General features: G+C 41.6%; 2 protein-coding genes across 6 annotated transcripts; one reads left to right on the forward strand and one right to left on the reverse strand.

The window, feature by feature from the left end:
* Window positions 1-16,933: 16,933 nt before the first annotated feature.
* LOC123144108 (putative glucose-6-phosphate 1-epimerase) lies at window positions 16,934-22,686 on the forward strand. Of its 5 annotated transcripts, none has more exons than XR_006471274.1 (10): window positions 16,934-17,351; window positions 17,768-18,459; window positions 19,926-20,000; window positions 20,120-20,176; window positions 20,256-20,410; window positions 20,484-20,624; window positions 20,915-21,017; window positions 21,093-21,402; window positions 21,498-21,742; window positions 22,333-22,686. XR_006471274.1 is itself a non-coding variant. In XM_044563133.1 (10 exons), the coding sequence occupies exons 2-9, from the start codon at window positions 19,755-19,757 to the stop codon at window positions 21,716-21,718; spliced, it is 936 nt and encodes a 311-aa protein (XP_044419068.1). In that variant the 5' UTR covers window positions 16,935-17,351; window positions 17,768-19,754; the 3' UTR covers window positions 21,719-21,742; window positions 22,333-22,686. The 5 variants fall into 5 exon arrangements, 3 of the variants coding, with proteins under 3 accessions (XP_044419068.1, XP_044419066.1, XP_044419067.1); XR_006471275.1 differs by having other exon boundaries at window positions 16,935-17,351; window positions 21,093-21,192; window positions 21,329-21,742; XM_044563133.1 differs by having other exon boundaries at window positions 16,935-17,351; window positions 17,768-19,838; window positions 21,093-21,192.
* Window positions 22,687-22,935: 249 nt separating this feature from the next.
* On the reverse strand, window positions 22,936-24,219 carry LOC123141342 (uncharacterized). Its single transcript, XM_044560517.1, has 2 exons — window positions 24,007-24,219; window positions 22,936-23,402 (listed from the first exon to the last, which is right to left on the reverse strand). The coding sequence occupies exons 1-2, from the start codon at window positions 24,083-24,085 to the stop codon at window positions 23,206-23,208; spliced, it is 276 nt and encodes a 91-aa protein (XP_044416452.1). The 5' UTR covers window positions 24,086-24,219; the 3' UTR covers window positions 22,936-23,205.
* Window positions 24,220-25,868: the final 1,649 nt, after the last annotated feature.

A 25,868-nucleotide genomic window follows, 5' to 3' on the forward strand; every position in this document is an offset into this window, starting at 1 on the left:
TCATATAAGAGATCAAGGAAACTCAAATAACTTTCATGGATATAAAAACATATAACTGATCATAAACTCGAAGTTCATCAGATCCCAACAAACACACCGCAAAAGAGTTACATCATATGGATCTCCAAGAGACCATTTTATTGAGAATTCCGCGAGAGAGAGGAAGCCATCTAGCTACTAACTACGGACCCGAAGGTCTACAAAGAACTACTCACGCATCATCGGAGAGGCACCAATGGAAGTGGTGAACCCCTCCGTGATGGTGTCTAGATTGGATCTGGTGGTTCTGGACTCTACGGCGGCTAGATGAATATTTCGTCGACGCTTCTAGTGTTTTGGTATTTTTGGGGTATTTATAGATCAAAGAGGCGGTCCGGGGGGCACCCGAGGTGGGCACAACCCACCAGGGCGCGCCCTGGTGGGTTGTGCCCCCTCGGGGCACCCCCAGGTGCAACCAAGGCCCATTGCCTTCCTTCTGGCCCATAAAAATTCATCGTGGAGTTTCGTGGCATTTGGACTCCGTTTGATATTGATTTCCTGCGATGTAAAAAACATGGAAAAAACAGCAACTGCCACTTGGCACTATGTCCATAGGTTAGTACCAAAAAATGATATAAAATGACTATAAAATGATTATAAAACATCCAAGATTGATAATAAAACAACATGGAATAATCAAAAATTATAGATACGTTGGAGACGTATCAGCATCCCCAAGCTTAACTCCTACTCGTCTTTGAGTAGGTAAGTGATAAAAACAGAATTTTTGATGTGGAGTGTTGTTCATCAAGTCATATCATATTCTTTTATTTATAGCATGGACAATTGGACTTTTATGTGATTCAAAGCAATACTCTAGTTTTGACATAATAATTTAGATACTCAAGCATATCAACAAGCAACCATGTCTTTCAAAATATCAACACTAAAATAAGTTATCCCTAGCCCATCATGCTCAAACATTGGTCCATTCATGAAACACACTCGAATATTAACTACACCCAATACTTGGGCAAGATCATATTGCCTGGTGCTTTTATAAGAGAAGATGGAGACTCAAATTCAAAAAATAAAAATTGCATAAAGTAAAATAAAGGCCCTTCGCAGAGAGAAGTAGGGATTTGTAGAGGTGCCAGAGCTCAAAGTAAAAAATTAGAGATAAAAACATTTTGGGAGGTGTATCCATCCCACCAACGAAAACGACTCAGAGTTCTGAACACTTTCCATGCTAGATACGCCATAGGCGGTTCTCAAACAGAAAATAAAGTTTATTCCTTTTTCCACCATACTTTCACTTTCCATGGCTAACCGTATCCACGGGTGCCCTCCATACCAACACTTTCCAAGGAATTTATTATTTGACAACATAAAGTAAATTCATTTTTGCATTTCGGGACTGGGCATCCCTAAAACCTTTGCCTTACTCTCGTGCAATGACAAGTGAATAAACACTGATCTTGAGAATAACACATCTAGCATGGAAAATATTAGCCACCCGTTACCGTTCCGCGAGCGAAACAAACACACAAAAGAGAAGTTTATTTTGAAAATTAGAGATGGCACATGCAAATTTGCTTAGAACGGCAAAAGAATACCGCATATAGGTAGATATAGTGGACTCATGTGGCAGAACTGGTTTAAAGGATTTTGGATGCACAAGTAGAGGTCATACTTAGTGCAAAATGAAGGCTAGCAAAAAGATTGAGAAGTGACCAACCAAGAAACGAATAATCTCATAAGCAAGCATTAAGCATAATTAACACCGAATAATGCACCATAAGTAGGATATAATTTTCATTGCATGATTATTGACTTTCGTGCATGCATAGGGAATCACAAACCTTAACACCAATATTCTTACTAGAGCACAATTACTCATCAACATAACTCACATATCACATCATCATATTTCAGAACTATTACTAAGAATCAAGTTTATTTTGTCCAATGATCTTCATGACATTTTTTCTTTATCCTTCTTGGATATCTATCACTTCGGGACTAATTTTTATGTGTTGCTTTTCATAAGCTCAAACAAATATAAGTGAAGATCATGAGCATAACAATTTTTTCTTTCTCTCAAAATAATTTAAGTGAAGCAAGAGAGAATTTCTTCAAAATTTTACTAACTCTAAAATAAATCTAAGTGAAGCAAGAGAGCATTTGTTCAAAAATAACAAAGCACACCATGCTCAAAAAGATATAAGTGAAGAACTAGAGCAAGTCCTAGCTCATAAAAGATTTAAGTGAAGCATAGAGAGCAATTCTAACAAGTCATGAAATAATTTTAGCTCTCTGAAATAGGTGTGTCCAGAAAGGATTGATGACTTAAAACACAAAATAAAACAAGCAAAGACACATATCATACAAGACGCTCCAAGCAAAACACATATCATGTGATGAATAAAAATATAGCCTCGAGTAAAATACCGATAGTTGTTGGAAAAAAGCGGGGATGCCACTCGGGGGCATCCCCAAGCTTAGTTGGTTGCTCATACTTGGATAATAGCTTGGGATGCCGGGGCATCCCCAAGCTTAGGCTCTTACATCCTTCCTTCATCCATCGTAAGATAACTCAAAATTTGAAAACTCCAATCACACAAAACTCAACAAAACCTTCGTGAGATCCATTAGTGTAAGAAAAATAAATCACTACTATAAGTGCTGTATCAAACCAATTCATATTTTGTTTTTCTATTATATCTACTTTATTCCAACTTTTCTATGGCAAAAACTCATCAAAGAAAACCATAGAGCCGTCAAAATAAGCACACAATACAAAGAAAACAGAATCTGTCAAAACAGAACAGTCTGTAGTAATCTGATTTGTTTGAATACTTCTGGAACTCCAAAAATTCTACCAAAATAGGACGACCAGGGTAATTTGTTTATTAATCTTATGCAAAAATAATCAGGGCAAAAGCTCTTTTCTGTGATTTATGAAAATTATTTTCGCGAGCGCAAAGTTTCTGTCTTTTACAGCAAGATCAAACAACTATCACCCAAGAAGATCCTATAGGCTTTACTTGGAACAAACACTAATTAAAACATAAAAAGCACAATCATACCAGTAGCATAATTTTGTAAACACACAAGAACAGAAATCAAAAAGCAAAAATAAATTTTATTCATTGGGTTGCCTCCCAACAAGCGCTATAGTTTTACGCCCTTAGCTACTTTTGTCATCCTTCTTCTTCTTAATTTTCTTGGGGGTATTTTTATCAGGAGGTTTTGTAAACACAACATAAAACATATTATCCATAGAAACTTAAGCATTCCTTAGTTGGTTTTCATCATAACCCCTTTGATTTCCCACTACAATCCAAGAGTGGTGTTGATTAACATCATTAAAAACTTGTTGGATTATTTCTAGAACGGGAACCTCCTTTTTAAGATTATCATCAAAGATCTTATTATCCCCAAGCAAATGTCTTATTCACTATTGCAAAGAATTTCATCTATCACGGATTTTTCACGATTCATACCATAAGAGTCAAAGATTTCCCTAGCTTCCCGAATTATGTAGTCGAACTCGTTCATAAGAACGAGAGTGGCCAACTTTTTGGCTCTAGGGTTCTTTATTTCGGGAAGCTCAAAAAACAATCTTTGCAAAGTAGGATGAGTGCGGATAAATTTACTTTCAAGTTTCAGAACTAGTGCTGAAATAGCATCCGCATAAGATCTAGTAGTTTTAAGTATAGGAGCATCATCAAGACTTAGATTTCCAACACAATTGAGAAATTCTTGGATACGTTCTTTTCCCATAACGTTCCCTTGCCCCAAGATAAAAGTTTTAGCATCCAGATTGCATGTACGTCCAATATTAGGAGTCGGGCCATCATCTGTTGGTGCCATACTAAAATCACTCATGATTGCAAGCAAAGAATAGATCTGACGAGAAAATGGTGAACGGAAAAAGAGAGGCGAAAAACGGCAAATTTTTGTGAAGCGGGGGAGAGAAAAATGAGAGGCAAATGGGAGATAATGTAAATTGCAAGGAGATGTGATTTGTGATTAGGAACCTGGTTATGTTGAAGATCCTCCCCGGCAACGGCGCCAGAAATTCTCCTTGATGGTAGCTGAAACTACGTCGGTATTTCCCTGGAGAGGGTGGGATGATGTAGCACAGCGATGGTAGGTATTTCCCTCAGTTATGAAACCAATGTATTGAACTAGTAGGAGAACCAAGCAACATAACGTAAACAACACCTGCACACAAACAAAAACACCTCGCAACCCGACGTGTTAAAGGGGTTGTCAATCCCTTCCGGGGTACGGCGCCTCAAGATAGGCAAGTGGACGCAGGGGCGGACCTAGAGAGAAAATGACCAGGTGTCCTAGCATATGATCACTCATATTTTTCATCTAAAGATGGGGTGTCACACACTATATTTTGCATGAAACTTACAAAGAAAACATCTTGCACCCGGGTAGCTCAACTTGGGTTCGCCCCTGAGCGGACTTGAGGTTAATTGTAGTAGATTGATAGATCGAATGCCAAATAAAATAAATAGAGATAAAACACAGCAAGGTATTTTTGTGTTATTTGACTTAATGGATCTGAATAAAAATGCAAAGGAAAAGTAGATCGCAAGGCAAATATATGAGCAAGAAGACCTGGGGGCCGTAGGTTTCACTAGTGGCTTCTCTCAAGAAAAATAGCAAACGATGGGTAAACAAATTACTGTTGGGCAATTGATAGAACTTCAAATAATTATGACGATATCCAGGCAATGATCATTACATAGGCATCACGTCCAAGATTAGTAGACCGACTCCTGCCTACATCTACTACTATTACTCCACACATCGACCGCTATCCAGCATGCATCTAGTGTATTAAGTTCATGGAAAAACGGAGTAATGCAATAAGAACGATGACATGATGTAGATAAGATCCATTTATCTATATGGCGGTAGATATAGATCTCGTCTTTTATCGTTAGTAGCAACGATACATACGTGTCGGTTCCCTTTCTGTCACTGGGATCAAGCACCGTAAGATCGAACCCACTATCGGGCACCTCTTCCCATTGCAAGATAAATAGGTCAAGTTGGCCAAACAAAACCCAAATGTCGGAGAAGAAATACGAGGATATAAGAGATCATTCATATAAGAGATCAAAGAAACTCAAATAACTATCATGGATATAAAAACATATAACTGATCATAAACTCGAAGTTCATCAGATCCCAACAAACACACCGCAAAAGAGTTACATCATATGGATCTCCAAGAGACCATTGTATTGAGAATTCCGCGAGAGAGAGGAAGCCATCTAGCTACTAACTACGGACCCGAAGGTCTACAAAGAACTACTCACGCATCATCGGAGAGGCACCAATGGAAGTGGTGAACCCCTCCGTGATGGTGTCTAGATTGGATCTGGTGGTTCTGGACTCTGCGGCAGCTAGATGAATATTTCGTCGACGCTTCTAGGGTTCTGGTATTTTTGGGGTATTTATAGATCAAAGAGGTAGTCCGGGGGGCACCCGAGGTGGGCACAACCCACCAGGGCGCGCCTGGGCCTCCTGGCGCGCCCTGGTGGGTTGTGGCCCCCTCGGGGCACCCCCCAGGTGCAACCAGCCCATTGCCTTCCTTCTGGCCCAAAAAATTCATCGTCGAGTTTTGTGGCATTTGGACTCCGTTTGATATTGATTTCCTGCAATGTAAAATACATGGAAAAAACAGCAACTGGCACTTGGCACTATGTCAATAGGTTAGTACCAAAAATGATATAAAATGACTATAAAACATCCAAGATTGATAATAAAATAGCATGGAACAATCAAAAATTATAGATACGTTGGAGACGTATCAGGCACCCTGCTACCTCTTGAGCATGCGCTGGTTTTCCCTTGAAGAGGAAAGGGTGATGCAGCAAAGTAGCATAAGTATTTCCCTCGGTTATTGAGAACCAAGGTATCTATCCAGTAGGATACTACACGCAAATCCCTAGTACCTGCACAAACAATTCAGAACCTTGCAAGCAACACGATAAAGGGGTTGTCAATCCCTTCACGGCCACTTGCAAAAGTGAGATCTGATAAAGATAATAAGATAAATATTTTTGGTATTTTTGTTGTATAGAGTGAAAAGTAAAGATTGCAAAATAAATGGCGACAGAAATAGCTAGTTGACGGGAAACTAATATGATGTAAAATAGACCCGGGGGCCATAGGTTTCACTAGTGGCTTCTCTCAAGATAGCATATTTTACGGTGGGTGAACAAATTACTGTCGAGCAATTGATAGAAAAGCGCATAGTTATGAGAATATCTAGGCATGATCATGAACATAGGCATCACGTCTGTGTCAAGTAGACCGAAATGATTTTGCATCTACTACTATTACTCCACACATCGACCGCTATCCAGCATGCATCTAGAGTATTAAGTTCATAAGAACAGAGTAACGGATTAAGCAAGATGACATGATGTAGAGGGATAAACTCAAGCAATATGATATAAACCCCATCTTTTTATCCTCGATGGCAACAATACAATACGTGCCTTGCTGCCCCTGCTGTCACTGGGAAAGGACACCGCAAGATTGAACCAAAGCTAAGCACTTCTCCCATTGCAAGAAATATCAATCTAGTAGGCCAAACCAAACTGATAATTCGAAGAGACTTGCAAAGATATCAAATCATGCATATAAGAATTCAGAGAAGAATCAAATATTGTTCATAGATAATCTTGATCATAAACCCACAGTTCATCGGATCTCGACAAACACACCGCAAAAAGTATTACATCGAATAGATCTCCAAGAGAATCGAGGAGAACTTTGTATTGAGATCCAAAGAGAGAGAAGAAGCCATCTAGCTAATAACTATGGACCCGAAGGTCTGTGGTAAACTACTCACACATCATCGGAGAGGCCATGGTGTTGATGTAGAAGCCCTCCGTGATCGATTCCATCTCCGGCGGAGCGCCGGAAAAGGCCCCAAGATGGGATCTCACGGGTACAGAAGGTTGCGGCGGTGGAAAAAGTGTTTCGTGGCTCCCTTGGATGTTTTCAGGGTATAAGAGTATATATAGGCGAAGGAAGTAGGTCGGTGGAGCTACCAGGGGCCCACGAGGGTGGGGGCGCGCCTCCCTGCCTCGCGGCCGCCTCGTTGCTTCCTTGACGTCCACTCCAAGTCTCCTGGATTGTGTTTGTTCCAAAAATGATCCTCGCGATGGTTTCATTCCGTTTTGATTCCGTTTGATATTCCTTTTCTGCGAAACACTGAAATAGGCAAAAAAACAACAATTTGCACTAGGCCTTCGGTTAATAGGTTAGTCCCAAAAATAATATAAAAAGGTATATTAAAGCCCATTAAACATCCAAAACAGATAATATAATAGCATGGAACAATAAAAAATTATAGATACGTTGGAGACGTATCAAGCATCCCCAAGCTCAATTCCTGCTCGTCCTCGAGTAGGTAAATGATAAAAACAGAATTTTTGATGTGGAATGCTACCTAACATAATTTTCAATGTAATTCTCTTTATTGTGGCATGAATGTTCAGATCCAAAAGATTCAAGATAAAAGTTTAATATTGACATAAAAATAGTAATACTTCAAGCATGCTAACCAAGCAATTATGTCTTATCAAAATAACATAGCCAAAGAAAGCTTATCCCAACAAAATCATATAGTTTGGCCATGCTTCATTTTCGTCACACAAAATGCTCCCATCATGCACAACCCCGATGACAAGCCGAGCAATTGGTTCATACTTTTTAACGCACTTCAGCTTTTTCAACCCTCACGCAATACATGAGCGCAAGCCATGGATATAGCACTATGGGTGGAGTAGAGTATGATGATAGGGGTTATGTGAGAAGACAAAAAAAGAAAGTCTCACATTGACGCGGCTAATCAACGGGCTATGGAGATGCCCATCAATTGATGTCAATGCGAGGAATAGGGATTGCCATGCAACGGATGCACTAGAGCTATAAGTGTATGAAAGCTCATCAAAAGAAACTAAGTGGGTGTGCATCCAACTTTCTTGCTCACGAAGACCTAGGGCATTTTGAGGAAGCCCATCATTGGAATACACAAGCCAAGTTCTATAATGAAAAATTCCCACTAGTATATGAAAGTGACAAAATAAGAAACTCTCTATCATGAAGATCATGGTGCTATTTTGAAGCACAAGTGTGGAAAAAGGATAGTAACATTGTCCCTTCTCTTTTTTTCTCTTTTTTTCTTTTTTTCATTTGGGCTTCTTTGGCCTCTTTTTTTATTTGGGCTTCTTTGGCCTCTTTTTTATTTTATTTTTATTTTTAGTCCGGAGTCTCATCCCGACTTGTGGGGGAATCATAGCCTCCATCATCCTTTCCTCACATGGGACAATGCTCTAATAATGAAAATCATCACACTTCTATTTACTTACAACTCAAGAATTACAACTCAATACTTAGAACAAAATATGACTCTATGTGAATGCCTTCGGCGGTGTACCGGGATATGCAATGAATCAACAGCGACACGTATGAAAAAATTATGAAGGTGGCTTTGCCGCAAATACGATGTCAACTACATGATCATGCAAAGCAATATGACAATGATGGAGCGTGTCATAATAAACGGAACGGTGGAAAGTCGCATGGCAATATATCTCGGAATGGCTATGGAAATGCCATAATAGGTAGGTATGGTGGCTGTTTTGAGGAAGATATAAGGAGGATTATGTGTGATAGTGCGTATCATATCACGGGGTTTGGATGCACCGGCGAAGTTTGCACCAACTCTCAAGGTGAGAAAGGGCAATGCACGGTGCCGTAGAGGCTAGCAAATTGCGGAAAGGTAAGAGTGCGTATAATCCATGGACTCACATTAGTCATAGAGAACTCATATACTTATTGCAAGAGTTTATTAGCCCTCGAAGCAAAGTACTACTATGCATGCCTAGGGGGATAGATTGGTAGGAAAAGACCATCGCTCGTCCCCGACCGCCACTCATAAGGAAAGCAATCAAAGAGCACCCCATGCTTCAAATTTGTCACACAACGTTCACCATACGTGCATCCTATGGGACTTGCCAACCTTAACACAAGTATTTCTCAATTTCATAATTACCCAACTAGCATGACTCTAACATTACCACCTTTATATCTCAAAACAATTATCAAGTATCAAGTTTATCATAGTATTTAATGAACTCTATATGAAAGTTTTTATTATACCCATCTTGGATGCCTATCATATTAGGACTAATTTTATAGCCAAAGCAAACTACCATGCTTTTATAAAAGACTCTCAAAATAATATAAGTGAAGCATGAGAGATCAATAATTTCTACAAAATATAACCACCACCGTGCTCTAAAAAGGTATAAGTGAAGCACTAGAGCAAAATTATCTAGCTCAAAAGATATAAGTGAAGCACATAGAGTATTCTAATAAATTCTGATTCATGTGTGTCTCTCCAAAAGGTGTGTACAGCAAGTATTATTGTGTTAAACTAAAATCAAAGACTCAAATCATACAAGACGCTCCAAGCAAAACACATATCATGTGGTGAATAAAAATATAGCATCGAGTAAAGTTACCGATAGACGAAGACGAAAGAGGGGATGCCTTCCGGGGCATCCCCAAACTTAGGCTTTTGGTTGTCCTTGAATTTTACCTTGGGGTGCCTTGGGCATCCCCAAGCTTAGGATCTTGCCACTCCTTGTTCCAAAATCCATCAAATCTTTACCCAAAAACTTGAAAACTTAACAACACAAAACTCAACAGAAAATCTCATGAGCTCTGTTAGCGAAATAAAAATAAACCACCACTTTCAGATACTGTAATGAACTCATTCTTTATTTATATTTGTGACCTACTGTATTCCAACTTCTCTATGGTTCATACCCCTAATACTAGCCATAGATTCATCAAAATAAACAAACAACACACGAAAAACAGAATCTGTCAAAAACATAACAGTCTGTAGTAATCTGTATCAAACGTATACTTATGGAACTCCAAAAATTCTGAAATAAATTTCCGGATGTGAGGAATTTATCTATTAATCATCTCCAAAAAGAATCAACCTAAAATCACTCTCCAGTAAAAAATGGCAGCTAATCTCGTGAGCGCTAAAGTTTCTGTTTTTTACAGCAAGATCACAAAGACTTCACCCAAGTCTTCCCAAAGGTTCTACTTGGCACAAACACTAATTAAAACATAAAAACACATATAACCAGAGGCTAGATGAATTATTTATTACTAAACAGGAACAAAAATCAAGGAACAAAAATAAAATTGGGTTGCCTCCCAACAAGCGCTATCGTTTAACGCCCCTAGCTAGGCATAGAAACAAGAATAGATCTAGGTATTGTCATCTTTGGTATACAATCCATAAGTGGCTCTCATAATAGATTCATAAGGAAATTTAATTTTCTTCCTAGGAAAGTGTTCCATGCCTTTCCTTAATGGAAATTGGAATCTAATATTTCCATCTTTCATATCAATAATTGCACCAATTATTCTAAGGAAAGGTGTACCAAGAATAATAGGACATGTAGGATTGCAATCTATATCAAGAACAATGAAATCTACAGGCACATAATTCCTATTTGCAACAATAAGAACATCATTAATCCTTCCCATAGGTTTATTAATGGTGGAATCCGCAAGATGCAAATTTAAAGAACAATCATCAAATTTACGAAAACCTAACACATCACACAAAGTTTTAGGAATCGTGGAAATACTAGCACCCAAATCACATAAAGCATAGCATTCATGATCTTTAATCTTAATTTTAGTAGTAGGTTCCCACTCATCATAAAGTTTTCTAGGGATAGAAACTTCTAATTCAAGTTTTTCTTCATAGGAGTGCATTAAAGCATCAACGATATGTTTGGTAAAAGCTTTATCTTGACTATAAGCATGAGGAGAATTTAACACGGATTGCAGCAAGGAGATACAATCTATCAAAGAACAATTGTAATAATTAAATTCCTTGAAATCCAAAATAGTGGGTTCATTTCTATTTAAAGTTTTGACCTCTTCAATCCCACTTTTACCAATTTTTGCATCAAGATTTAAAAACTCCGAATCATTGGGACGCCTTTTAACTAAAGTTGACTCATCTCCAGTCCCATCATTATCAATATTAATATTGGAAAAAAGATTTAATAGGAGACACATCAATCACTTTCAGATCTTCATCATTATTACCATGAAAACTAGAAGAACATGCTTTTAGAAAGCAATCTTTTTTAGCACCCATCCTAGCGGTTCTTTCTTTGTACTCATCAATGAAAATTCTCATGGCTTTCAGAGACTCGTTGATATCATGCTTATGTGGAATATATCTAAGTTTCAAAGAATCAACATTAAGAAAAATTATATCCACGTTCCTAGCGAACTCATCAATCTTAGGCAATTTTTCTTCAAGCAAAGCATTGAAATTCTTTTGCGAAATCATAAATTCTTTAACACTAGTCTCAAAATCAGAGGGCATATTATTAAAATTTCCATAAGAGTTGTTGTAGGAATTACCATAATTATTAGAGGAATTAGTAGGGAACGGCATAGAATTAAAGTCTCCTCTATAAGCATTGTTACCAAAATTGCTCCTACCAACAAAATTCACATCCATAGATTCATTATTATTCTTAATCAAAGTGGACAAAGGCATATCATTAGGATCAAAAGAAACACTCTTATTAGCAAACAATTTCATAAGTTCATCCATCTTTCTACTCAAAACATTAATCTCTTCAATTGCATGAACCTTTTTACTAGTAGATCTTTCGATCTGCCATTGAGAATAATTAACCATAATATTATCTAGTAGTTTAGTAGCTTCTCCTAAAGTGATTTCCATAAAAGTGCCTCCCGCGGCCGAATCTAAAAGATTTCTAGAAGCAAAATTCAATCCAGCATAAATTTTTTGTATAATCATCCATAAATTTAAACCATGTGTAGGGCAATTACGTATCATTAATTCCATCCTCTCCCAAGCTTGTGCAACATGCTCATGATCAAGTTGCTTAAAATTCATAATATCGTTTCTAATAGAGATGATATTAGCGGGAGGAGAATACTTAGAGATAAAAGCATCTTTGCACTTATTCCATGAATCAATACTATTTTTAGGCAGAGAAGAGAACCAAGTTTTAGCACGATCTCTAAGCGAAAACGGAAATAGCTTCAATTTAACAATATCATTATCCACATCTTTCTTCTTTTGCATATCGCACAAATCAACAAAGTTGTTTAGATGGGTAGCGGCATCTTCACTAGGAAGGCTAGAAAATTGATCTTTCATGACAAGATTCAAGAAAGCAGCATTAATTTCACAAGATTCGGCATCGGTAATAGGAGCAATCGGAGTGCTAATAAAATCATTGTTGTTGGTATTGGAAAAGTCACACAATTTAGTATTGTCTTGAGCCGTCGTGACAAGCAATCAATCCAACACACTAGCAAACAAGAAGCAAGCAAAAAGAAGCGAACAGAAAAGGGCGAATAAAACGACAAAGGTGAAGTGGGGGAAAGGAAAACGAGAGGCAAACGGCAAATAATGTAATGCGAGGGATAAGAGTTTATGATGGGTACTTGGTATGTCTTGACTTGTGCGTAGATCTCCCCGGCAACGGCGCCAGAAATCCTTCTTGCTACCTCTTGAGCATGCGTTGGTTTTCCCTTGAAGAGGAAAGGGTGATGCAGCAAAGTAGCGTAAGTATTTCCCTCGGTTGTTGAGAACCAAGGTATCAATCCAGTAGGAGACTACACGCAAATCCCTAGTACCTGCACAAACAATTAAGAACCTTGCAACCAAAACGATAAATGGGTTGTCAATCCCTTTAAGGCCACTTGCAAAAGTGAGATCTGATAAAGATGATAAGATAAATATTTTTGGTATTTTTGTTGTATAGAGTGAAAAGTAAAGATTGCAAAATAAACGGCGACAGAAATAGCTAGTTGACGGGAAACTAATATGATGTAAAATAGACCCGGGGCCATAGGTTTCACTAGTGGCTTCTCTCAAGATAGCATATTTTACGGTGGGTGAACAAATTACTGTCGAGCAATTGATAGAAAGCGCATAGTTATGAGAAAATCTAGGCATGATCATGAACATAGGCATCACGTCCGTGTCAAGTAGACCGAAACGATTTTGCATCTACTACTATTACTCCACACATCGACCGCTATCCAGCATGCATCTAGAGTATTAAGTTCATAAGAACAGAGTAACGCATTAAGCAAGATGACATAATGTAGAGGGATAAACTCAAGCAATATGATATAAACCCCATCTTTTTATCCTTGATGGCAACAATACAAAACGTGCCTTGCTGCCCCTGCTGTCACTGGGAAAGGACACCGCAAGATTGAACTAAAGCTAAGCACTTCTCCCATTGCAAGAAATATCAATCTAGTAGGCCAAACCAAACTGATAATTCGAAGAGACTTGCAAAGATATTAAATCATGCATATAAGAATTCAAAGAAGAATCAAATATTGTTCATAGATAATCTTGATCACAAATCCATAATTCATCGGATCTCGACAAACACACCGCAAAAAGTATTACATCGAATAGATCTCCAAGAGAATCGAGGAGAACTTTGTATTGAGATCCAAATAGAGAGAAGAAGCCATCTAGCTAATAACTATGGACCCGAAGGTCTGTGGTAAACTACTCACACATCATCGGAGAGGCCATGGTGTTGATATAGAAGCCCTCCGTGATTGATTCCCCCTCCGGCGGAGTGCCGGAAAAGGCCCCAAGATGGGATCTCATGGGTACAGAAGGTTGCGGCGGTGAAAAAAGTGTTTCGTGGCTCCCCTGGATGTTTTCAGGGTATAAGAGTATATATAGGCGAAGGAAGTAGGTCGGTGGAGCTACGAGGGGCCCACGAGGGTGGGGGCGCGCCTACCCCCTAGGCGCGCCTCCCTGCCTCGTGGCCGCCTTGTTGCTTCCTTGACGCCCACTCCAAGTCTCCTGGATTGCGTTTGTTCCAAAAACGATCCTCGCGAAGGTTTCATTCTGTTTGGATTCCGTTTGATATTCCTTTTCTGCGAAACACTGAAATAGGCAAAAAACAGCAATTTGCATTGGGCCTTCGGTTAATAGGTTAGTCCCAAAAATAATATAAAAAGGTATATTAAAGCCCATTAAACATCCAAAACAGATAATATAATAGCATGGAACAATCAAAAATTATAGATACTTTGGAGACGTATCACACCCCCGGTTGGGCGCCAACACCGCCGTCATTCTTCGCCGCCTGCGCCGTGCGGTTGGCAGGGTATCCTGTGTTGGCTTCTACAGTAGGGTGCGTCAACTGCAAATTAAAATTTCCTACGTGCAGAACAACTAGGAACATGCTAGAGGAATGGATCACAGATCGTTACCACTAGACGCGCGGTGCCGTGCAGCGGAAGAAGAGTTGGGGCAGCGCGTCCGCGCGGATCGTCTCCTCCTCGTCCGATCTCCCTTGAACAACCGGTCGTCGGATCCCACATACAAGTTCGCCAGAGTGGCGCAGGTGCACCGCCTCTAACGGTATCCGCGCGTGCAGGAGGAACGTCGTGCGGCGGACTGCTAGGTCCGATCACACAACCGGCGGCGAGTGGAGGTGTTTATTCGCAACACATGCAAACCCTAGTGACAGCGGCGAAGAGATCAACCAAATGAGTGTGCCGCACCTCCACTTTATATAGGTGTCCGTCGCGGGCTCAACACTTGGGCCTCGCACGGACCCTAAAGCCCAAAATCTGTTCGGCCGGGATCCGAGTCCGAGTAGGATCACATCTGACTCGTGGAGTCCGATCCGGCCTCACAGGATCCTTCCCTTAAGCGCGCAACCCCTTAGGTTCAAGTCGGCTTGGTCGCAGGTCAGATCACCTCCGACCTGCTCGGCTGGTAGCGGCCTCTAGCAAGGCGTGCCGACCACCAAGCAGACAATGAAGCCGGTTGGCGAACTTGTACATCACACTTCCATTCCTTTTGCCACACGATATGTGTTGTCGGGCTCAAGGCGAGTCTGTCATCCTTGTGCTAGCCCGACCTCTTTCTCGTTCCAGTGATGCCGACCACAAACCGGATTATCTCATAATCCTTATCGCATGACCATGCTTATCCTGGTCAGATCACATGAGGGGCCCAGAGTATATCTCTCCTGATCGGAGGGGCAAATCTCATCTTGCTCGACCATGTCTCACAGCATGGGTCTGGACAAGCCCGAAACCTACCTTTGTAACTACCCAGTCACGAAGTAGCGTTTGGTTGGCCCAAAGCAGGTCTATCACCATCCCGAGTACATGTGCCAGCTCAGGTCTTAGGACATATAACATATGTTGTACTAGAGACTCACAGATGACATATCGTTGCGTCTCATAGTTGGGTTTGTCCGACTCGGACCTTATCTCGACTCGGATCCGACTATGTCGAATCCGACCAGATCCCTCCAAGTCCATATTATCCGGTTAGCATCCAATGCTCCATGGCTAGTGAGACCAAGCCATCGACCGTGTCATATGCTAGTCTAGTCGGCTGCGCGTCCACACAGCCCTTTCGACTAGGGACCTTTTAGGACAGTCATCATACAATGCATAGTCCCACAAACAAGTCACGTAGTTGCTGATACACATCATTGGTAATGTCCAAGGACTATCTTTATTCATAAACACATAGGAAATATCATCATGCATGATTGCCTCTAGGGCATATCTCCAACATCCTCGGCCCCCACCCCTCTGCGGTCAGCGTGCATTATGGGCCCCCTGTGTTCAGCAAAGTCCCCCCCCCCCCCCCCCCCCGCCCCATTTTATTGATGAGGCAAACAGAACACACAAGCCAGATCCGGGCAACAGCCCTTACAAACTTAAAAACCCATCCTGCTCAAGAAGCAGCACACACCAGATTCAAAAGTTCAACCACTCAACTACTAGCAAGTCTTCTCCTTTTTTCATTACATTGCCCCTACTGAAATAGAAAAACAAACTACTGCTCAACAAATTCAGCAAGGGGGAGATTCAGTCCCAGGCGATGCGAAGTAGCTCCCCACGACGTGTGTCCAGTGCAAAGATGAATTGCTTTAGGAGCGTCGTTTGAGTGGCGTTGCAGAGAACAACCCATTGATGAAGAAAACCGCGAAGCTTCACAAACACGTAGCCCATGCCCTTCCAAGTACGCCCCTGGAAACAAAAATCATTCCTCAATCTCCAAATGCTCCACAAGGAGGCAGCAACAATCATATTAAGCACAGGTTTAGATTTGTGTAACCGCCACAAGGGACAAATGTCCGCAAAACTTTTGATTTGAGCAATCTGAAAAAATTCAGCAACTAGTCTCCATACATGATCTGCAACCACACCTTCAAAAAAGAGATGATGGACTGATTCATTCTCATTACAGAAAAGGCAAGATATATTTTCAAGATTCCTGCGTTTAGCCAGATTATCCCTAGTTAGGACTTTGTTATGAACACAAAGCCATAAAAAGACACGGATATTTTGGGGACAGAGCACCTTCGAGAGGCTATCCCCAATCTCATACCCCACTCCTCCAAAATTAATAGCATGATAAAAGGATTTAACTGAATAAATCCCTTGTTTTCTAGGGTCCAAACAGGGATATCAGAGGAGGTAGACAAGGGAAACTGCTTAATATGTTCAATTAAACTACACCATTTATCAAAACCGGCTTTATCCACACACCTTCTGAAGGTAAGCTTCAGATTTAAACCATCCCACACCTAAGACACCACATAGTCAGTTTGATTACAGATCTCAAATAATTCCCAGTAGGGAAAGCTTTCCACCCGGCTGACCGGCTGAGTATTGCGCCGGTCGCGCGCGAGCCGTTTGATTGACTCGCATCATACGGCTAACAGAACGCACTCTCGCGCGAGGGATACGCGTGGCTGGTGGGCCCACAACCGCTTTAAGTTACCTTATCTCTTCACGGGGGCTCTCATCCATTCATTTTCTTGCCAGAGCTGCAACGCATCTTCTTCACCCATCCTTTCTCCCCATCGGACCAGCCACTACTGCAGTGGGTTGCCACCGCTGCTTTTCACTCCTCGGCCACCATGTTGCCGGCGAAGCCGCGCCGTCACTTTCTGCTGCCTGCGAGCTTGGGCCATCAAGTGCATCCAGCGGGATCGGGGTCGCCGATGGGCGAGCTCGCGAGCGCATCCAGCAGGGCCATGCTGCGACCCCTCGGGGCATCCGGCTACGACCAGAGTTGCCGTCGCCGTTGATGAAGTTGCTGGAACCACCACTCCGCCGTGCTGGAAGTACCAGGCAGAGAAGCTGCAACCGGCGGGCACCCATGTTGGGACCGTCAACAATTTTTGCTGGAACCGGTGTCTGAATTTGCTGGGGAACCCGCACAGGTGATGATTTTTGCTACGACATACTTTTTTTGCTGGAACCAATGTTTTTGTTTGTCGAAACTAGCTTTTTTGCTTGCTACAATCGAACCACTGGGAGTCTTATTTACTAAATTTATTTGCTGGAACCACTATTTATATTTGCTGGAACTAGCAATTTTTTTGCTACCATCTTTTCTGTTTTGCTACAATCAAACCACTGGGCGTCTTCCTACAGAGTTATTTTTTGCTGGAACGAGTGTTTATTTTTGTTGGAAACAGCAATCCTTTTTGCTACGATCATTTGTCCCTGCTGATTTGTTTTTGCTGGAACCATTTCTCCCTGCTGAGTATTTTTGCTGGAACCGATATCTTTTTTTGCTGGAACCTGCTAATGTTTTTGCTTCAACGGATCACTGAAGATTTCTTTGCTTTTTTAGATCGGTGGCCACGAGCGGGACCTCGCCAGAGCTCCTTGGGTACGGCAACAACAGCGGTGAGCGAGGGGCGGTGATATGTCCGTGGGAGCGTGTGGACCTCCATCTCGCGAGCGGTGCGAAGAAAGAAGACGACACGGGTGGAAAGGACCAAATCCAACGGTTGCATAGGAATAAATCTGGTGGTTGTGCGCTGACCGGCCCAAATTTGGGCCGGTCGACCGGCGCCTATCATCACCCTTCCCAGTATTGCACTTTGAGGAACAATCCCCAGCCCAAATATCATGCCAGAATTTAATTTTATTACCATCTCCGATCTTCCAAGTATAGAAAGTTTCTATCTCTCAAGCCAAGCCTCGACTGTTTGCGAGCCTGAGCGTCGCGACCCGAGCCACGAGCCTGCTTGGCTCGATTCCACCCCTCCTATAAACAAGAAAGTGCCTCCTATAATCCCCCTTCCCCTCTTCCAACCTCAGTGTTCCCTCCATTTCCCGCCGCGTTCTCCGGGCCCGAACCGCCACTTCCTCCTCGGCGACCACGGCCGCGGTGTCCGCCGCCGGGCGATCCAGCGCCTTCCTCCCCGTGCGGACCCGCCCTGGATGGCCGGGAGAGCCTCTTCCGTGGAGCGCGTGAAGGAGCGTGCCACCGGCCTCGACAAGTTCGTCCTCCGCGAGGCCCGCGGCAGCTCCGCCGAGGTCACCCTTCCCTCTCCTTCCCCCATCTAAACCCTAATCCACGCCATCTCTGGTACTCGATCGATACCTTCGTGCGCTGCCCGTGGTAGAAATCGAAGCTTTTGCTCGACCTGATCATTCGTCTCGCCGCGATCCACACAAATCGGTTGGTTTTAGTTCGTCGAAGAGTTGGGCAGGACTGATCGGGTGTATCTGCACAGTCATCGCAAGAAAAGAAAAATGCATTTGCACTGTCACAGTAAATAAGTGGGTAATTAAGTCTGTACTTGTTGTTAACTGTGGTTTACTAGAGGGATTAATGCAATTCATGTTGAATAAATGTACCTGAGTTGCGACCATGTAGGAGATAAAGATAGTTCGGTCAATGCCAACTTTTGTTTGACCCTTGACATTGGTGGAGGCGCATGATATTTTCCCCGCGATTCCATGATTTTTAATAGTGATTGATTGGATTGTTCAGCTATGTGGATAAATGGTTGGTCCGGTGTGGGCTCTGTGATGTCTTCGCTTAGCTGTGTCTTAACCTGGTCTTGCCAATATCCTTTTGGTGTACTTGGCATGTTCAATGTTCACTATTTTTTTTTTTGTTAAAATTACTTGGTCATGACTGATGGCCTGGCCTGCTCATCCTTCAAATTTTATTGTATATTTTTTAGAGTTCTTATTAATTGGCGCCAGTGAACAAATAGGAACATTTAATTCGTGAACATGCAAGATGCCAGCACTGACTTATTCTGAAAAGAATTGGCATGTATTGTTTTAATTGTCTCTGGAGTATATTATAAAGGTTCTGGACAGCTCGGCTGAATAATAATTTATCAGGCTGATGTCCTATCAAACCTCGATGTGACACTGTTGGTATGCCCCTAGTGTCGACATTTGTGCTGCCAAACTCGTCAATTAATTTCTATTTTATAGTATTTCAGTATTTCAGAAAAACCTGATGATGAAGGTTAATGCAAATATTCCAATATTATCTCCCGTCCTCTCTTGGACAGTTGGACATAGGAACACACGTTCTTCTGCACAATGGGGGGCAAATCTGTTGGACAGTATTTAGAATTGCTAGGACATCATACTTATTTGAGTTGTTTCATTAAACCAGTTTCCATCTCTTTGCTTTGGCAATGCAAACTGAAGTGTGATCTAGTCTGAAGTAATTACGGCTGTATGGTTAGCTCAGTGCCTCAGTAGCAAAACTTCATATAAATCTATGTTTATAATCTTATCTAGTTGAGCTTGAGCCAGTCCTGAAGCAGTTATGTCTTCATTAAGGGCATGCTTTCGAGGAATTGATGTACAATACAAAAAGTATCGGTAACAGTTTCCCTACCATAAGGATAATACCGCGTTGCTTGATTATCCATCCAACTGAACAGGCATAAAATCCCAGTGTCTCTGTATATGATTTTTTTGAACTTATGTGTATAAATGCATTCAACACCTCTCGGTTTCTTTGTTATCAGGTATACTTGTATGGAGGCCAAGTAACCTCTTGGAAAAATAACTCTGGAGAACAACAGTTATTTCTCAGTAAGAAGGTACTCATATATTTAGTTTTCATAAACGGATATTCTGTGGACCAATTGTTCTCTGGAGTGCCTTCTGCATTCATCATTTGCCTACGCTTCATCATGCATTCCATATTTTTCCTTTGCAGGCTTCTTTCAAACCACCAAAAGCGATTCGTGGGGGCATACAAATTTGTTTTCCTCAAGTATGCTCCTCCTGTTGTTAGTAGTCTAGTTATGCTTTTCCAATGTATTAGTACCCAAATGAGCATTACCATCATGCAGTTAGGGAACCACGGAGTTGTTGAACAGCATGGATTCGCTAGGAACCGACTTTGGAGTGTTGATGAGAGTCCTCCTCTTCCAGATACCACTTCTGATTGTCATATTGACTTGATACTCAAGCAGTCTGAAGAAGATATGAAGACCTGGCCACACAGGTTTGTGTCTAGTAAATATTAAATTCCTTGTTCCCATGTTAAATTGATGATGTTGATTATCCATACATTGCAGTTATGAACTTCGTTTGCAAGTTGCTCTTAGCCCGAGGGGAGATCTGATCCTCACATCTCGAATAAAAAATAAGAATGCTGATGGCAAGCCATTCCAATTTACTTTTGCATACCACACATACTTTTCAGTCTCTGATATCAGGTACCTTTTGGAATGTTACTTTATTTCCTAATTTTTTGTTTGTATTAACTTGTATTTGTATTTCCTATAATTATTTTGTTGGGAAGGACTGACTGTACCTTCTATAGCATTTTCTGTAGTGCTGAGTCATGTTGAATGAGCCATTTTAGGATTCAATACTTCGGCACTATTTCAATTGCAGAATAGATACACTTGCGAATGAACAACTTGGCTATTACACATTTTTTTTACTTAGGCACTATTTTAGGATTTAATATTTTGTTCTCTGAAGCATGTGTTTCACATTCCAGCGAAGTACGGGTTGAGGGTTTGGATACCTTGGACTATCATGATAATCTGCAATCTAAGATTCGTTGTACTGAACAAGGCGATGCAGTTGTATTTGAATCTGAAGTAAGCTTTGTATATGCTTCATATTATGGGGCCACTGTGGTAAGGCACTAACTCTGTTGAATGTTGATTATGAAGGTGGACAGGATATATCTAAGTGCCCCACCCAAGATTGTGACAATTGACCATGAGAAAAAAAGGACATTCGTATTAAGGAAAAAGGAACTTCCAGATGTTGGTGAGTTAGCTTCATTTTTCTTTCTAAATTTAGCATACTCCATACTATGGAAACATGAGTGGTTACTTTGGCATTTGATTTTGTTTACTTCCATGGTCTGTCGTCGTTAAATGCTCGGTTGGTGGGCATGTGCCAGTGCCAATCTGCCCACCAGAGTTCGACCCTGCATGAGGGGGAATGTATTCTGCGCCGTGCAGTGACTGGTGTCAGGTTGTTTTTCTCTAAACAATGCCACCAGGTGCTAGTGCCTGGTTGGTCGAGTTGTTTTTTGTGGTGTGTCATCGCTATATTTCCTTTGATTGCAGTTGTTTGGAACCCATGGGACAGGAAAGCAAAAGCAATGCCAGATTTTGGTGCCGAGGAGTACAAGTGCATGCTGTGTGTAGGGGCTGCACGTATTGAGAAGCCAATTACTTTAAGGCCTGGTGAAGAGTGGCAAGGAAGGCAGGAAATTTCCCCTGTGCCATCCAGTTACAGCAGTGGACTGTTGGATCCTGAAATGATTCAACAGATGCAACGTATCTAGATCTTTTGGTGGTTGAAATGCTATGTAAGTGTTCTGTGGTATTGCCTAGCGTAGTCTGTTCTGAACTTTAAGCTTAGATCATTGCATGTACTTCACCTGCTTACTTTTATTATTGATGAACTCCATTTACGAAATATTATGATGGCACGGTTGCTACAGAATAATTCATGACTGGATAGTGAATGCTTGAGTATGTTTTAAAATGAATTTTACTAGTTTTTAGTGCAGTAATTGAAATAGTTTTAAGAATGGAATCAAGTATCTCTCATATCAAGTATTTTATCCTAGCAGAACTTAGTATTGTCATTTTGCCAGCGCTCCTTCAAATGATAGTTTGTTATTGCAGAGAATACGGCTGAAGAATGATTTGCACATCTTTAATAATATATATTTCCAATTTTGGTGAACAGCATGCCTTTTATCATGGTGTTCGTGAGAACTTAGGGTCCGAGTTTGATTTGCAAACTATCAGCAGTTTTGATTCATACTAGATGCTGTAGTTATAAAAAGATGCCTTGTGGGTTGAACCAGTATTAGCTGTTTGGCTTGCACCAAAATAGTTTTTGTTAAAGAAATTCTGCGCTTGTCTAATGTTCACTTTTCTTTGGCTGCAGGAAGTCTCTTCAGTGTCAATAAGATAATCTGAATGTTCTTCATCCAACTTCCAGCTTTCTTTTTTGTGTACAATTCCAAAGTAGCCTGTGGTTTCTCTGGAGCAGCACTGGAGTTGAAATCTCCATCGTGATTTAAAGGAGGCGGAGAATTTTTGTCTATCTTTAGGGACTTTATGTACATTCATAATCAGTCGCTTTACATTACACCATTTTTTTGCCCTATTATAGGAGGCTGATTTGAAACTGCACAAATAGTATTGTGTCAATTTTGAGTTGCCTCGTGCCATATTGCAGCACTTTACCCGTATGGTGTGTAATACTTCCTCCGTTCACTATTATAAGACGCTTTGAATATTTGAATATGGCTACGTAGGGACTGAAATGGGTGAACAAACACACTAAAACGTGTCTACATACATCTGATTCAGAAAAAAGTTAAAACATCTTGAAATAATGGGAGGGGAGGGGGGGGGGTATGTGTGTGTTTACAATTCTTTTTTTGTTAATTTGAGAAAACGGAAAAGACAGATTGGATCATTTGCCTCACTTTACTTGGACATTAGCACGGGAGATTGGATGCTTATTACATGCCACAAGCACACAAGATCAGAGCTTGAAATTTGTAGCATCGTCACACGGATTAAGCCACAGTCTGCCGCCTTTGATTCATTCCACAACAAAGCAGGGAAAGCAATACAAACAGCAGAAGCCAGCAGGCGAGATGCCCCTGACCCATTCTTCCCAGCCCCATCTAACATCTTACAGGTGAGCATCATTCTCTGTACATCTCACCAGATGGTAGCAGCAGGCTTATTGGAGATTATTAGATGGCGCAGTGTCGCCGCTATCTGCGCCAGAATTCAGTCGCAGGGCTCACCGCGCCACGCATTTTCCGACGTTCCAGAACGACGCCCTCCAGAACGAGGCCCGCCGCCGCGGCGGCTTCTCAGGCGCCGCCGGCCTGTGGCCCAGGGCATGTTTCTCCGAGCTCAGCATGTTCCACATCACCTGAACATCGTCGTATCCGCAGGTTTGCACGTCCCTGTGCAGGTCCACCACCCCTGTGCTCCCTGCGCCCGGTTTGCCAACAAAAATGGTTAGTGTTGTTAACTACCAGTAGAAAATACAAGCTTTCGTGTGGTAGAAAATGCGTTGCTCCTAGTTTTCTAAGACTACATTTGGCTAGCAAAAATAATAAGATAAGGAATTCAAAGTACCCAAAGACTGGATAGTCTATAAAAAACCTGTTCGTTGGCCTAGAACTATGTATATGTCCAAATAGGCCGTTATAAGCAAAGGCAGCATAGGTTTAGTACCAGCAGCATTGTAATGCTCGTCCCCCTTTGATTTTACTTTATGCATGGACCTGTTCTTTCCTCAGCACATTTGTCTATTTATATTTCGGGAAAACATATTATACTACTACTACTACTAGGGTACTAGTGTAATTTTATAAGAACTATAGTATACAAAGTGCAGCAACTGTAATCATTTCGTAATTACTCCCTCCGTTCCAAAATACTTATCGTGGTTTTAATTCAAATTTGAACTAAAGCCATGGCAAGTATTCGCAAGTTAATTCAGAGATAAAAAAATCCGAAAGGAAATTCAGAGATAATTCGTTGCAGAAACGATGGAGGTTGGTTTGCTGGGCGCTAAGGTAGCCGCACTTACTGCGGTTCCGCGCCCGCCGCGCAACGGCGAGCCAGGCCCGCCGCACCGGCGCGACGACCCTCTCCCGCCACCACGCCATGGTTGGCCGGCGACGAAGCGCGGCGCGACCTGCTCCCTCCCTCGTAGCCCGCCACGGACAACTGACAGCTAGCTCTCTCTCTCTCTCTCTCTCTCTCTCTCTCTCTCTCTCTCTCTCTCTCTCTCTCTCTCTCTCTCTCTCTCTCTCTCTCTCTCTGCAATAATGTTTCCTGCGCGCCTTCTAGCCATTTCCGCCGATAGCCAGGCCTTATATAGGGCGGGCGGTCTGTTGGCGGGCGATCGAGTCCCACGGGGACGGGCCTGTGATCTCTGATCGGTTCGCTGCGGTTCGGCCCGGATTCGATGAGATTCGCTTCCCGGGTCCATGAGATTCGTTTACAGGGTCGTCGGGGCCTCTGATTGGGCGCGCCGTGCGTGCGATCGCCTGCGCATGTGCCGCGGATCGCCCGTGGAGGTTCACGTGGCGCAAATGCGCTGTACTACGAACGACTGCAGGGTTTTTTTTTTCGTTGGAACCGGGCGCTGGCAATCATAGAGATTTTGTTTCTGGACACGGACGGGCGCCGGACTAGCCCATTGGTCTGGCCTCGCAGAGGCTTCCCGCTCATCGATCCCGGGCCCGGGGAGCTCCTATGGGAACGCAACCGGCATAAAAATGCCATCGTCCTTCTGTACAGGCAGCCTAACCACTCGACCACCTATCTATTATTGAGTGTTTACAGCGCGAAATCTTTAAGAACTAGTACTAAATAGTAGTTTACATTCTTCGATTATTTGAAAATATGTTCACAGTTTTCAAATGAAGTTTACGAACATGCAAAAAAAAGTTCACCAAATGGAAAAAGGGAAAGACTAATGCTCCGCTGGCTGATCGCACTGCGAGTACCGTCACGCGTGCAGCCATTGGATTGCCCTTGATCCATGCGTTTTCACACACTCTCGCACATGTTCATTACTTATTTCCCTTGCCTACCACGTGACCCTTTACCTTATCTCGCAACAGCAGCGGTGTTGCAAACCATAGCGGCGATGAGGACTGCAACTTAGACAAGTTTTTGCGACACCGGCTCTGTTTGTAAACAAACTTTGCAACAAAACCTATGTTGCAAACAAAAATCCGCGACAAGACCTCTATTGCAAAAAAATAATCCAGAACACAATCTATGTTACAAAAAATATATTCTATATATTCTGCAACATAACTTATGTTGCAGATGTTTCCGCAACAAGATCTCTGTTGCGAAGTAGAGGGAGACGTTGAGCCGCTGGGTTGTGTTGGGCTACGTCACATCCAACGGCTCGGGAGGCAGCGGATCGTTTTAAAAGATCCGCCAGCCGACGTGTAGCAGCCCCAAAGTTCATGAATTCAAAAGAAGTTCATTTTTTAAATAAAGATTTCAATGAAAATGCAAATTCAAAAACAATTTATGAATTTGAGAAAAACACAAAAACTGAAGAAAAAATCATGACTTTGAAAAAAAGTTCAACAGCTTTGAAAAAGTTCATCGAAATTGAAAAACTTTCAGCGAATTTGCAAAGAGTTTATTAAACTTTAAAAAAGTTCTTCGATTTTGCAAATAATCTCATCAAATTGTAAAAATATTCATTAATTTTAAAAATAGTTCACAAATTATTAAAAAAGTTCATTGATTTTGAAAAAAATTCAAAGAATTTGGAAAAAATCATCGAATTCCAAAAATGTTCATCAATTTTTTTTAAACATTCATTCAATTGAGAAAAATGAAAAAGAAATAAAAACCAAGCAAAACCATTTCAAATAAGAAAACAAAAAGAAGGAAAAAAGAAAAAACGTAGGAAGAAAA

This window comes from Triticum aestivum, chromosome 6D, assembly GCF_018294505.1.
Source record: "Triticum aestivum cultivar Chinese Spring chromosome 6D, IWGSC CS RefSeq v2.1, whole genome shotgun sequence".
Taxonomy (NCBI): domain Eukaryota; kingdom Viridiplantae; phylum Streptophyta; class Magnoliopsida; order Poales; family Poaceae; genus Triticum; species Triticum aestivum.